This window comes from Pan troglodytes, chromosome 11 (assembly GCF_028858775.2).
Source record: "Pan troglodytes isolate AG18354 chromosome 11, NHGRI_mPanTro3-v2.0_pri, whole genome shotgun sequence".
Lineage (NCBI taxonomy): Eukaryota > Metazoa > Chordata > Mammalia > Primates > Hominidae > Pan > Pan troglodytes.
In genome coordinates this window covers 40,251,415-40,265,856 of record NC_072409.2, presented here as the reverse complement: position 1 = coordinate 40,265,856, position 14,442 = coordinate 40,251,415, and the positions used below count along the sequence as shown (strand labels likewise).

The 14,442-nt window shown below is 47.3% G+C and overlaps 1 protein-coding gene across 6 annotated transcripts in view; it reads right to left on the bottom strand.

The window, feature by feature from the left end:
• Window positions 1–6,297, bottom strand: part of TBC1D2 (TBC1 domain family member 2) — a 57,199-nt gene extending 50,902 nt beyond the window's left edge. For 2 of the 6 annotated variants that reach the window (XR_010148893.1, XM_016961308.4), the window contains exons 1-2: window positions 5,313–5,880; window positions 1,914–2,055 (exon numbers count right to left, since the gene is read on the bottom strand). Coding sequence is in view for 2 of the 6 variants with exons in the window: in XM_016961308.4 (XP_016816797.2) it covers window positions 1,914–2,055; window positions 5,313–5,681 (511 nt within the window). In the remaining 4 variants the exon portion in view is untranslated. Of the gene's footprint in view, window positions 1–1,913; window positions 2,056–5,312 lie in introns of all 6 variants that reach the window. The other 4 variants (XR_001720919.4, XM_001158356.8, XM_063788457.1 and 1 more) reach the window with 4 other exon arrangements.
• Window positions 6,298–14,442: the final 8,145 nt, after the last annotated feature.

The window sequence follows — 14,442 nt, the reverse complement described above, 5'->3', positions numbered from 1 at the left end:
TTAATTATAAAGTTTAGTGTATTGACTTACACATTCATTCCACAAATATCCAATGTGCCAGGCAGGACACCAGGGAGGTGACACAGGCAACCAAAAAAAAAGTCCCCACCCTTAAGGGCTAGCGGGTGGAGATGGACAAGGACAGGGGTAATTATTAATAGAACACAATGGAACAGGTCTCCCTTGAAGTGTTTGAAAAAAGTGTTGAGGGCCCAGAGAGAATCCAGCTGACAAAGTCTGAGAAGGCTCCCAGGAGGAGGCCGGCAAGAAGAGAAGGCAATGCTGGAGCTTGGCCATAGAGAATAAGCAAGAATTTGCCAGGCAAAGGAGAGAGAGCAGAGACTCTGCCAAAGCATCAAGCCCAAGGTGGGGACTGGGGGAGCAGGCAGAGGTGAGATCAGGAGGGATGAGCCCTGAGTGCAGGAGTGAGGTGGTGGGTGGCGTTGGATGGCAGTGACGGGTTCAGGGTCAGGTTTAAGAAAGCTCACTCAGGCTGCAGAGAAGGGGATGGGTTCTGGCATGGCCTCCACATGGGGATACTGGAGAGGAGGCCACTGTGACTTTGAGAGATGAGGTCTGACCTGGGCAGTGGCAGCAAGAAAGGCCTGGGTCTGATGTATGGGTCAGAGGGCAAAAATGGCCAGCACAGTGATTGACTGGACTCACTGGCTGGAATTGAGGAAGGGTGGAGGGCAACTACTAGTGGGTACATGAGGGGAAATCTACTGAGAGGAGGGAAGAGAAATGGGGAGAAGGGTTGGGGCAGATGTACTCAGCTTTGGACATGCAAAGCACCCAGGTACAGAGGTCCAGGGGGTACTTGGTAACAAGTCCTGCCCTTGCCTATTTGGCCTCCCTGTCAACTGAACATGAAGCACTTTAGACACAGTGTGGCTTTGTACTGGGACCTGATTTTCCACATTCTTGCAGGGGCAGCTGTGAGGTGGTCCATACCGATCCTAAAACCTGCCAATCATGTTCCTGGCTGCAGCATGGGGGTGGGAGGGTGTGGTCTCCTGGACTCCTCCACGTTGGGATGATCCAGGATTTGGGATCAAGAAACTTCATTTGTGAGTCATCTGGGGGAAAAGGATCCTATCTTATGGGAACACCAGCGATAAAAATAATTGATCTGGCCAGGCATGGTGGCTCATGCCTGTAATCCCAGCACTTTGGGAGGCTGAGGCGGGTAGATCACGAGGTCAGGAGTTCAAGATCAGCCTGGCCAAGATGGTGAAACCCCATCTCTACTAAAAATACAAAAATTAGCCGGGCGTGGTGGCACGTGCCTGTAATCCCAGCTGAGGCTGCCTCGGGAGGCTGAGGCAGAGAATTGCTTAAACCCGGGAGGCGGAAGTTGCAGTGAGCCGAGATTGCACCATTGCACTCCAGCCTGGGCAACAGAGTGAGACTCCATCTCAAAAAAAAAAAAGTCACTGATCTACCCAACTCACGACACAAATCTACAACACTGCATTTTCTTATTAACCCTCCTCACAGCAATTCTGTGAAAGTTTGATTTCTTGAGGCCTTCCATAATAGTCATCACAATAGTAGCTCACAAGTATTGGGTTCTGACCATGTGCAGGCATTGTTCTAACCATTTTAGGTATATGAATTCATTTAATCCTCATAACATCCCTAAGAAGTAGGGATAATTTCTAAACCTCATTTTATGGGGAAGGAAACAAGCTCAGAAAGGTTAAACAACTTGCCTAAAGTTATATAGGACTAGGATTTGAACCCAGGCAGCCTGGCCTCAGCCCAAATTCTTGCCCTAACTAATCCTGAGTCATATCCCTGGCTCTCTGCTTCCTTAGTAGACGGCTCCTCCCGCTCATTCCCAGCAGGAGGGTAAAGGCTTAATCACCAGAGCCCTGGGTGTGCAGGCAGGAGGGTAGCCCATTGGGTACCTAGCTCGAGGTGCAGGACGGGCCCATTCCCAGCCAGGGCGGCATCAGGGGTGGCAGGAGGTGCCGGCGGGCTGTTGTGGAACTCCCAGCGCTTCATCTGCAGCTGCTGCAGCCAGTACAGCATCACTTGCTTGGTGGCGGCCTGAGAAGCACAAGGATTAGTTGGCAAGGCCCTGTGCCTGCAGGGTGGCACTGGGTGCGGGAAGAGGGGAAGGTTGTGGGAGGCTTAGGAATGCTCTCTTTCCCAGGAAAAAAAAAAAGAGGTCACTGTAGGTATGTATGCTTCCTGGCCACAGAAGATCATCAGGCTCTGGTCTCCCACTCAGCGGTTCCTTAGCTGCTCTGGGCCTCAGTTTCCTCATCTGTACTCTGGTGACAATAAGTCTTATTGCATAGGACAATGATGAGGATGAAATGAGACAAGGGTATCACACAGTATCTGACACACAGTAGGTGCTCAAAATGTGCTCACTGGATAGAGGAATTTGGAGGCGCTGTGAGAGGGGGAGGTGCACTGAATTCTGATATGCGTGGGGTCCTGGTACCATCACTATCTCTGTGTGACATCTCCAAGTCTTTGCTGCCTTTTGTGGAATAGGAGTAATCCTTCTTGCCTTGGGGATGCACTGGAATCATGGATATGAATGGAGACTGGAAAGCCACATGCACATGTGACAACGTGGTGGCACCTTCCAGGTGCTCTGGCCCTCCAAACAAGTTCATGGTAAATGCTGGTCATTAGTCTCCCAGCACTGGCTGGCGGTTGGTCCAAACATCCACTTTCACATCCAATAACTCCTAGATTCTTCAGGAGGGAGGCAAGGCAGGAGTGAGCACCCCTTTGTACAGATGGAGAAACTAAACCTCTGAAGTTGCCCAGGCATGTGGTGGTAGAACTAGTCCCAGAACCCTGGTCTAGAAGTTGGATTTTATGGCCAGGAGATTAGTGGCTTCGTAAAGAAGGCTTGAGATCAGCTGAGGTGGACTGCAGAAGATGAACAGCTCACCGGGAGTGGATGGGGATTCTCAGAGAGCTGCCTGCAATCAAGGCCACATGAGAACAGCAGCGGGCTACATGGCAACAGAGGCAAACTCCCTATCTCAGGGGTTCACTGGTGTGCACTATGCAGGGGGGAGTCTGTGAAAGTGACCCTCAGGCTGTCACACAGGTATCAATAAGATAAATGATGCCCACCAGTGTTCTCTTTCCATACACTCTCTGAGAGAGACTGCAGCACCTCCCAGGTCTTCCCCATGACCTTAATGCTGATGAGCTCCAGCCGAACCCAAATACCCCATTTTATTAACTCATTTGACAAGGGTATACTGAGCATTGACATATGTGTCAGAGATAGTGCTAGGCACTGAATACAGAGGTGAGCCAACACACATGGTCCCTGTCCCCTTGGAACTTGAGAGTCTCCTGCAGGGGACATGTACCCGGATGTTCCATGGGCTCCTCATCCTGAGTTCCCTCCTGTCAGTGCCTGACCCAACCAGGCAGTCAGCCAGTTACTCCAGCCACTCCTGACATCTCCCTCATTCTACTTCCCTACTATCCCGAGACACCTCCATTGTCCCCTTCCCCACAGCCACAGCTCTAGTTCAGCTGTCACTCTCTCCTGATCACCTTCTGATGGGCTCCCTGAGTACCAGCCTTGCCCTTCCCCTAGTTTCTTCTCTATCCAATAGTCAGACTGAGCTTTTGCTACTTGGCCTAATTTGCCAATTCCCCACCCTCGGGCCTCTGCTCTTCAACTCCATCCTTTGGGCCCCTCTGTTTTTCTGGCTCATGTGATTTGCCTGGACACTCAGGGCTGTATCATGGTTTCCTACTTTTGCTCACGGTGCTCTCTTGACCTGGAATACCTTTCTCCCTCTTGTCTGCTTGCCACCTATTTCTTCTTTCAAGCCTTGGGTGTGTCCCTCCTCCAGATGCCTTTCTGGCTAGCCCCTTCCACTTGGTGGAACTGACTCCTCCTGTCACCACACCTTCTTGCACAGACTTATCACATGTCTCTACAGAACATTTTAGGGTGCATGCAGGTTCTCCCTCAGTCTCTCCCATCAGACTTTAAGCTGTCAGAGAACCAGGGGTCGGGGTGCATTAGCTCCACACCCCAGAGCCAAGTGCAGAGCCAGGAACAATGGAATACTATTATAAAGACCATGTGTTGAAGACCCTGCATACAGCAGTCAACCTGTGGAAGAGACACATAGACCCGGGAACCACATGACCTCGAAAATGCCTTCCCTGGCCAGGGATTCCTGAGTTTCATTATTTTAACCAAGTCCCCCAGCCTGGTCACCCGCCAAGTCCAGTCAGTAAAGGAGAACTGAACACGTGGTCATCCACAGATACCCACTTAGCTGGAGGTGGGGTTGGAGGGGTGGAAAGATGGGGATGGGGTGGGGAAGGCTATCTCCTGGCACATTCTTCTCTGATGCCCATAGAACACTTAGCCCAGATCTGTCTTTCCAATTAAGTTATGGGACACCTCCTCTTGACATTAGCACTCTGATCTTGGTTCCATCACCTTGTGTGTGCATGTGTGCTTATGCAACAAAAAATTATTAAGTACCCCACTAGGTACCAGGCTGTATTCTAGGTGATGCAATTAATTCAACAATTTGTACATGCCTGTGATGTGTCAAATGCTTACAAACAACCTAGGTTCTGAGAGGTTAAGTAACTTGTCCAGGGTCACACAGCTAGTAAGTAGCAAATGTACAATTTGAATCCAAGCCCGTCTGATTTCAAAGAACGTGGCCTTTCTACTGCTTTAGGCTTTCTCAGTTAAACATGATGATAAAACCTACCCCTTGCTGCTGATAGGAAAACAGGTTTAAGCATGCCTAGATGAACAATCTAGGCTGATCAGTGAAACCTAAGTGTTTATTTTCCTAATCCCTGCCAGTCTCTTCTCAGCATTCACTGACCTTGGCCAAAACATCAAGAAACGGGAATCAGAATCCTGGCCTTGAGAGAGGATTGCAAAGACCATATTTTGACTTACTTAGGTCCCAGGTAAGAAAGTTAAGGTAACTGCACTGTCAGGCACACCCAAAAGTAAAAGTTTTGATTCAGCACTGAGAGGTAGAAAGACTATGGGATTCCAAGCTACCCTACTCTCTAGACGCATGGACCTCGAGCCAGTCCTTTCATCTCCCTCTGACTCAGTTTCTTGATCTGTAAAATGGGTCTGTCTTCCCTGCCTTGTGGGAACCCAATGAGGAAATGGATGGGAATGCACTTTGCAAAGCACAAAGTTCTTGGAACAGTCGGTGACGACAGTTCCAGTCAATTTACTGTGTCCACCTCACACTCGCGCCCAGCCTTGCCCTGCGAAAAGGGGACCTCACGCCGCTGGAAAGGAGAAAGTCGTTCCAGGAATTTACCTTCAGGGTAATAACCCGGCTGGGAGTCTTGATTTCGAAGATCCCCTCCTCAGCGTCCGCCTTACAGTCAAACACTGCACTGGAGAGGTCGATGCTGTCCAAGGGATTAGCATCCTGCGCGGTCCGCGAGTAATACAGCTGACATTTCCTTTCGTCGTAGAAGAACCAGCGGGATTTCCAGCCCCGGATGGGCCCTTTGCCGCCGAACTTACTTAAATACCCACAGAGTTTCTTGGGGACCGCCTCCAGGGACCGGGCGCAGTCCCCCGATTCTTCCTCCGGAGGCGGCACCTGTGGATCCCTGGCAGACTCTTCGGACCCAGGGGCAGAGGAGCTGGACTCCGGGGCGTTCTCCCCAGCGCCCTCCATCGCCGCCAGCCGGAGACTGCGGAGGGACGAGGGGTCTGCGGGACCACCAGGGACAAATCTCGGAGACTCGGCGGGCACCTTCCCAAAGGGAGACACCTGGGCGGGGGCGGGGCCGACGGCGAACCCGCCCCCAGGAAGCCACAGAGTCGGGACTGGGTGCGGTGCGTGCGCCTCAAAGACCGCAAACCCAGGTTACGGCGGCTGGCCACGCCCCTCCACCGCCAGGCCACGCCCCCGCAGCGCTCAGTCGGCTCCCTGCAAGGCCCGGCTGCTTCCGGCTTTTTCTCCGCGCCAGTCAGCCATCTTTACTAAGGGCGGCCGTGCTCCCTGGCTTCAGGTTAAAGGCGTGGTGGCACTGAGTTAGGTTAACCGCGGGCAGAGAAGCCTGTCCCTAGCTACACTTCCCTGGTAGTTCGCATAGTCACCTAGAAAGATAGTGCTTTCTTGCACCCGATGGGCTGCTTGTTCCCTCCCTCTGCCGCGCGGGGCACCCTCGGACGGCGCATCTCGCGGCCATTGGCTGAAAGGAAGACCGCTGGGAGGCCCATCTTCCGGCGTCGCCCGGGCAGCGCGGCTCCGGAGCTGTCTGCCACTCTTCTGGTGTTCCTTCAGCCCCGTCAATGACGCCGCGGACGGCCTTCTTATCCCTCGCCTGACCGCGGTGGCCTCCCCAGCTCTCTGTCCTGGCTCCTATTCGCCTCCTGACAGCGCTGGTTGTGTTGCTTGGGGCGCCCAGGCGCGGCCGCTGCGCTGCGGAAACCCAGTGCCACTCCTGGGGCATAGTTGGGTGCAGTACATTTATTTTTATTTTGTTATTGCTATTATTATTTTTAGAGACGGTCTGGCTCTGTCACCCAGGCTGGAGTGCAGTGGCGCGATCAGAGCTCACTGCAGTCTCCGCCTCCCGGTCTCAAGCCATCCTCCCGCCTCAGTCTCCCGAGTAGCTGAGACCGCAACTGCGTACCACCACACCCGGCTAATTTTTAAATTGTTTTTTGCTGAGAGGGGGGGTCTTGAATTCCTGGCCTCAAGCGATTCTCCTGCCTCGGCCTCCTAAAGTGCTGGAATTACAGGCGAGAGCCACCGCGCCAGGCTGTTTTGTAAATAAATAATTTAGGGTTTGACTAACTTGCTCAACTTCTGCCTCATTTTACCTGTTTCCCCTTAAATTTCTCCCCTTCCCTCCTAAGGCGCATTTCTCCATTAGCGTTGCGGAGCCCAATTCCGTCCAGCTTTCTTTAGGAGCTTCTTTCCGCCTTTCTCTTGCCCTTTGTTCAGCCCTTCCTTTACTTCATCGTCTCCCCCTCAGCCATCGTTAACGAGACCCTCATGCACACTCAGTGATATTGACAAGAAGCAGGGTGGGGGTAAAGGCGAGGGCTCTAGAGTCTATTTGCATAATTTTCAGATTCCCACTCTGCAATACTGAGTGATTTACTCAACCTAAAAATGGAGATAACACTTCTTCCCACCCACCCCCGACCCGCCGCCAGACAACTTTACAGTGAAGCTAATGAAATTTATGTTCACTTGCATGGGTCGCTGGGATTTGTAGTCTTAACAGGTGGGGAGTTGCAACCAGGGAGCATTTCTCCTAAATGCCAGAGAGCTCTTCATTTGTTATAATTTACAATTTATTTTCTCATTCTAAATAACCATCGTAATACCTAATTTTGTGTTCATAATTTTGTAATTTTTTTAAAATCAGAAGGCCCTTAATGCTGTTTAATTCCAGTCCCCACAAAACCTGGATCTACACCTGTCTACCCTTAGAGTTGTTTTGATAATTAAATAAAATAATATGTGTGAAGCTCTTAGTACAGAACGTGGGACAAAATATTTCTTTTCTTTTCGAGACAGAGTTTCGCTCTTGTTGCGCAGGCTGGAGTGCAATGGCGCGATCTCGGCTCACAGTGACCTCCGCCTCCCGGATTCAAGCGATTCTCCTGCCACCGCACCCAGCCAGTTTCTTTTCTTTTCTTTTTTTTTAATTTTTTTTTTTTTGATACAGAGTCTCGCTCTGTCGCCCAAGCTGGAGTGCAGTGGCATGCTCTCCAATCCCCATTCTCCTGCCTCAGCTTCCCGAGTAGCTGGGATTACATACACGCGTCACCATACCCAGCTAATTTTTGTATTTTTAGTAGAGACGGGGTTTCACCATGTTGGCTAGGATGGTCTGGATCTCCTGACCCTGTGATCCACCGGCCTCGGCCTCCCAAAGTGCTGGGATTACAGTCATGAGCCACAGTGCCTGGCCCCATTCCTGATTTTTAAAACCTCTTAATAAAACAAACAGCATACCTTATTTGTTCTAGGTTTTGTAGCTAGGCAATGATAAATATTTGAAAGAATAATTATAATTATAAATATATTACATATACCAGAAAAACTCAAGTGGTGGCCTGTTTTTAAAAACTGTGCATATGTGTATAGATGTCTCCAGCAGCAAACAAATGGAAAATATAATGGACAACATCCCTTACATAAATGACTTACATAATGAATACCTCATTGCTTTATAGTAGGATATAAGACAAAACAAATATGTCCCTGAGTGGGAAGAGTTAATATTGTAAAGATGTCACATTCCTCAAATTAATCCATACAGTTAATACATTTTCAATCAAACTCCCGATAGGCTTTTTTTTTTTTTTTTTTTTGAGACAGAGTCTTGCTCTGTCACCCAGGCTGGAGTGCACTGGAGCGATATCGGCTCACTGCAACCTCTGCCTCCTGGGTTTAAGCTATTCTCCTGCCTCAGCCTCCCTAGTAGCTGGGACCACAGGCAGGGCACTATGCTCAGCTAATTTTTGTATTTTCAGTAGAGGTGGGGTTTCACCATGTTGGCCAGGCTGGTTTTGAATTCCTGACCTCAAGTGATCCACCCACTTCAGCCTCCCAAAGTGCTAGGATCACAGGCGTGAGCCACCATGCCTGGCCTCGATAGGCTTTAAAAAAACTTTTTATTTTTGAATAGTTTTAGAAAAAGTTACAGAGACAATGGGAGAATTTCTGTAGACCCTACACCCAGTTTCCCCTAATGTTAACATTTTGCTTAATCCTGGTATGTTTGGCAAAAATAAACATCTAACATTGGTACAAAACTATTGACAAGGCCGGGTACGGTTGCTCACGCCTGTAATCCCAGCACTTTGGGAGGCCGAGGTGGGTGGATCACGAGGTCAGGAAATCGAGACCATCCTGGCTAACATGGTGAAACCCCATCTCTACTAAATATACAAAAAATTAGCCGGGCGTAGTGGTGGGCGCCTATATTCCCAGCTACTCGGGAGGCTGAGGCAGGAGAATGGCGTGAACCCAGGGGTGGAGCTTGCAGTAAGCCAAGATCGTGCCACTGCACTCCAGCCTAGGCAACAGAGCGAGACTCCCTCTCATAAAAAACAAAAAAAAAAAAACAAACAAAAAAACTATTGACAAAACTACAGTCTTTATTTGGATTTTGTCTGTTTTCTACTAATAGCCTTTTTCTATTCCAAGATCCCATTCAAGATGCCATAGTTAGTCATCATGTTCCCTTAGTCTCCTCTGCATTGTGACACATTTCTGTTTTTCCTTGTTTTTCATGGTCCTGACAGTTTGAAGAATACTAGTCAGGTGTTTTGTAGAATACTATCACTTTGGGTTTGTCTCATGATTTCACTGAGGTTATGTTTTGGGGAAGACTACCACAGAGGTGAGGTGCCCGTCTCATCACAACATCAGAGTACATGATATCTGCATGGTTCCTATACTGTTAAATTGTGTAGCTTAAATTTTCTCATTTTATTTTATTTATTTTTTTGAGACAGAGTCTTGCTTTCTTGCCCAGGCTGGAGTGCAGTGACACAATCTCGGCTCACTGTAGCCTCCGCCTCCCGGGTTCAAGCGGTTCTCCTGCCTCAGCTTCCCAAGTAGCTGGGGTTACAAGTGCTCGCCACCACACCCGGCTAATTTTTTGTATTTTTAGTAGAGACAGCGTTTCACCATGTTGGCCAGGTTGGTCTCAAACTCCTGACCTCAGGTGATCCACCCACCTCGGCCTCCCAAAGTGTTGGGATTACATGCATCAGCCACCATGCCTGGCCTAAATTTTCTCATTTTAAAAGGATGTTAAGGCCGGGAGTGGTGGTTTTAATAACAAGAAGAGTTAATCACTTGGATAAGGTAGGGTCTGCCAGATTTCTCTGCTATAAAGCTGCTCCTTTTCATTTCAACACACTGTTCTTTGGAATTGGGTTGCTAAATTCAGTCTCCCCTTATAAGTAGCTCCACCTCCTGGAGGGGTTGATAGGAATTTTTGCAGCCTATTAAAATGATTCTTACATACTCTTTTTTTCCTTCCTGTCTTTCCCCCTTCCCTTTCTTTTCCTTTTTTTTTTTTTTTTTTTTTTTTTGAGACAGGGTCTCGCTCTGTTGCCCAGGCAGGCTGAAGTGCAGTGGTGCAATCATCACAGCTCACTGCAACCTTGACCTTCTGAACTTAAGCAGTCCTCCTACCTCAGCCTCCCGAGTAGCCAGGACTACAGGCACATGCCACCTCATCTGGCTAATTAAAAAAAAAAAATTTTTTTTTTTTTTTTTGGTAGAGATGGCAGTCTCACTATGTTGCCCAGGCTGGTCTCAAACTCCTGGGCTTACATGATCCTCCTGCTTTGACCTCCCAAAGTGTTGGGATTACAGGCCTGAGCCACTGTGCCCAGCTTCAAGTTTTACTTTTTCAGAAGTAAACAAGTGAGAGTTGCCAACATTTTGGAGAAAAAGGACAACTAGAAAGGATTTAACCTACCAGACATTTACATTTAGTAATTCGGCCAACAAGTATTGAGTAAGCACTTTCCATCAGTCACCATTTAAAATGTTAGGGATAAGTCATGAGTGGGACAAGGTCACAGCTCACATTGAGCTTTCATTCTAGTCAAAGGAGGTGGGTAATAGGCAGGTAAAGAAGTAAATGAACATAGTAACCTCCAGAGTCTCCTAAGTGCTAGAAAGAAAGTGAATAGAATTACAGGAGCAACAGAATTCGGTGTTTTTGGCACATGGACAGGCACTTCAATAGAGCCAAGTACAAAGTTCTGAAAAACAAAAATATACGTATTCAGTTAAGTTTATATATTAATCTTATAGCATCTGTCTTAGTCTATTCAGCCTGCTATAACAAAACACATTTGGCTGGGTATTCTGTAAGCAACAGAAACCTCTGCTCACAGTTCTGGAGGCTGGGAAGTGTAAGGTCCTGGTGCCAGCAGATTCAGTGTCTGGTGAGGGCTGCTCTCTTCTTCAAAGATGGCGCCTACTTGTGCCTCCTCACACAGTGGAACGGGCAAACAGACTCCCTCAAGCCTCGTTTACTAAGGCACTAATCTCATTCATCAGCACTCCACCCTCAAGGCCTAATCACCTGCTACAGACTCTACCTCTTAATACTATCACATTGGGTTTTAGGTTCCAACATATGAATTTTGAGTGGGACGCCAACATTTACACCATAGCACCATTTATCAAAATAGAGTTTAGGTAAATTAGATAATTACATATATAAAGTGAAACTGTAGGATATATGCAATGGGATATGACTCAGTCTTATAAATAATGAGATTCTGACACATGCTACAACATGGATGCAGTACCTAGAAGGCAAACTCATAGAGACAGAAAGTATAATAGAGGTTACCAGAGGCTGGGGGAGGGAGGAATGGGGAATTACTGTTTAATGGGTACAGAGTTTATTTTATTTTATTTATTTAATTTTTTTGAGACAGGGTCTCACTCTGCCACCAGTCTGGAGTGCAGTGGCATGATCATGGCTCACCACAGCCTTGACCTCCCAGGCTCAGGTGATCCTCCCACTTCAGCTCCCTGAGTAGCTAGGACTACAGGCACCTGCACCACGCCTGGCTAAATTTTGTATTTTTAGTAGAGATAGGGTTTTGCCATGTTGCCCATGCTGGTCTGGAACTCATGGGCTCAAGTGATCCTCCGACCTCACCCTCCCAAAGTGCTGGGATTACAGATGTGAGCCACTGTGCCCAGCCAGTTTCTTTTCTTTTCTTTCTTTTTTTTTTTTTTTTTTGGATACAGAGTCTCACTCTGTCGCCCAGGCTGGAGTGCAGTGGCATGATCTCGGCTCACTGCAACCTCTGCCTCCCGGGTTCAAGCAATTCTCTTGCCTCACCCTCCCAAGTAACTAGGATTATAGGCACCTGCCACCACACCTGGCTAATTGTATTTTTAGTAGAGACGGGGTTTCACTATGTTAGCCAGGCTGGCCTCAAACTCCAGACCTCAAGTGATCCACCCACCTTGGCCTCCCAAAGTGCTGGGATTACAGGTGTGAGCCACCATCCCTCGTCCAGAGTTTCTTTTTTAAAATTTATTGAGGTGGGATTGATATACAGAAATTTGTACGTATTTAAGTATGTAATGAATTTGGAGATAAGTATATAATTGTGAAACCATCACCACAATTAATGCCATTAACATATACATCACCTCCAAAAGTTTCCTGTTACTATTAATTATTATCGCTATTTCATGATGATACTTAATATGAGATCTACTCTCAGCACATTTTTAAGTATACGCCATGGTATTGTGAACTCTAGACACCATGCTGTGCAGTGGATCTCTAGGACTTGTTCATCCCACATAACTGAAACTATATCCTTTGACCAACACCTCCCCGTGTTCTCCCTCCCTGCAGCCCCCAGCAACCACCATTCTACTCTCTGCTCCTCTGAGTCCAACTATTTTAGATTCCTCACATAACTGGTATCATACAACATTTGCCCTTCTGTGTCTGGCTCATTTCACTTAGCATAATGTCCTCTAGGTTCATCCATGTTGTCCCAAATAGGCAGGATTTCCTTCTTTTTTAAGGAAAAAAATGTACTTATAAGTATACATCTGTTCCTGTATTTAAGTTGTTTTAAAGTTGAATATAATTCCTTACCTCAAGAATGGGGATCAGAAATCACTTCTCCCAGCTCCACTTCCATAAAATGCAAGCAAGAAGTCACACACAAATAGCAGATTAACTGGGACGCTTTCTTAGAGAAAGAAAGACAAATGTTAAACTCTCTGATGCTGTAGATATAAGGACACAGACTAGAACTCTATCATTCTCATAGGAAAAAGTTGAAAGGGATAATGCAGGCTTCTCAATGTTTCCACCCTGTTACAGGGGGAATCGTGTCCCTCTAAATTCATTTGTTAAAGCCTGAGGCCGGGCATGGTGGCTCACGCCTGTAATCCCAGTACTTTAAGAGGCGGAGGTGGGCGGATCACTTGAGTTTAGGAGTTTGAGACCAGCCTGGCCAATATGGTGAAACCGCATCTCAACTAAAAATACAAAAATTAGCTGGGTGGCACACTCCTGTAATCCCAGCTACTTGGGTGGCTGAAGCAGGAGAATTGCCTGAACCCGGGAGGCGGAGGCTACCGTGAACCAAGATCATGCCACTGCACTCCAGCCTGGGCGACAGAGCAAGATTCTGTCCATAAATAAATAAATAAAGTCCTAACCCCCAGTACCTTAGAATGTGACTATATTTGGAGATGGGGCCTTCAGAGAGGTAATTAAGGTAAATGCAATCTGATTAGAGTCCTTATAAGAAGAGATTAGGACACAGACACACAGAAGAAAGCCCATGTGAAGACACATCTACAAAGCAAGGAGGGGGGCTTCAGAAGAAATCAACTCTGCTGACATCTTAATCTTGGACTTCTAGCCTCCCAAAGTGTGAGAGAATACATTTCTGTTGTTTGAGCCACCCAATCTGTTCCTTGTTATGGCAACCCTAGCAAACTAATACACACCCTAAACAATGGAGTGAGCTTCCTTAGGAAACTCATTCCAGACATAGCCCAAAGTGGCTTAGAGCACCCACGAAATTTATCTGAAGCCTTGCTCTATACACATAAATAAATATGGGTTCATATCAGACAATTTAGTATAAAATATTTTAAATCAATTTCCAAAAAGCAAAATAATCAAAGCCTGCCCCCAATCACCTCCCTATGAGGACTGGGGAGAGGGGCAGAGTGCATAAGCCTCAGCTGGGGTGTTGGGTGTAAAGAAACGTGGCCACTGGAATTTTCATTTGCCAATTGCAATTTTTAGGGGCCTTGGCTTTCTCATCTGTAAAATAGGGATTATAATACTCCTCAGGGCACCCTGCCAGATGTCTGTGAAGACTGAACGTAATGATGGAAAAATTTTAGTTCGGTATCCCACATCTGTACCAACACCAACATACTCAGGGTTGCTCCAGGGAAAAAAGAAAATGAAGAAGAAAAAAGATTTACGTTTTAAGTTTAGGGATATTATAAGGGAATCTCTGTTGATCTAGGTGCATCAATTGTTCTATATCCTAACAGATGCACTTCTGGTTATTACATCAAAATATGGTCAACACCCCTCCTCACCCTCTTTGCCTTCTGCTGTGGTAGGATTAGCTGCAAGCAACAGGCTGTCAGAAAGCGACATCTTGCGGCCTTTGTGGTACCTGCCCTCCGGGACACAGTACTTGGTGTTCTCAAACTCTTGTCAAGGGCTTAAAAGAGGCACAAAGCACTACTCCCTGTCTACCCAAAACAATCAGGTTACTAATTTGACACGCTTAAATTCAGTATATTTTAAATGTTCGTCTAACCCATTCATTTAGTGAAGGCATGAGAAACTGATTTTCTATCAGCAAAATCATGTATTTGTGTTCAGTATAAGTTTATTACATGCACTAATAAGGCATTATACTTCAAA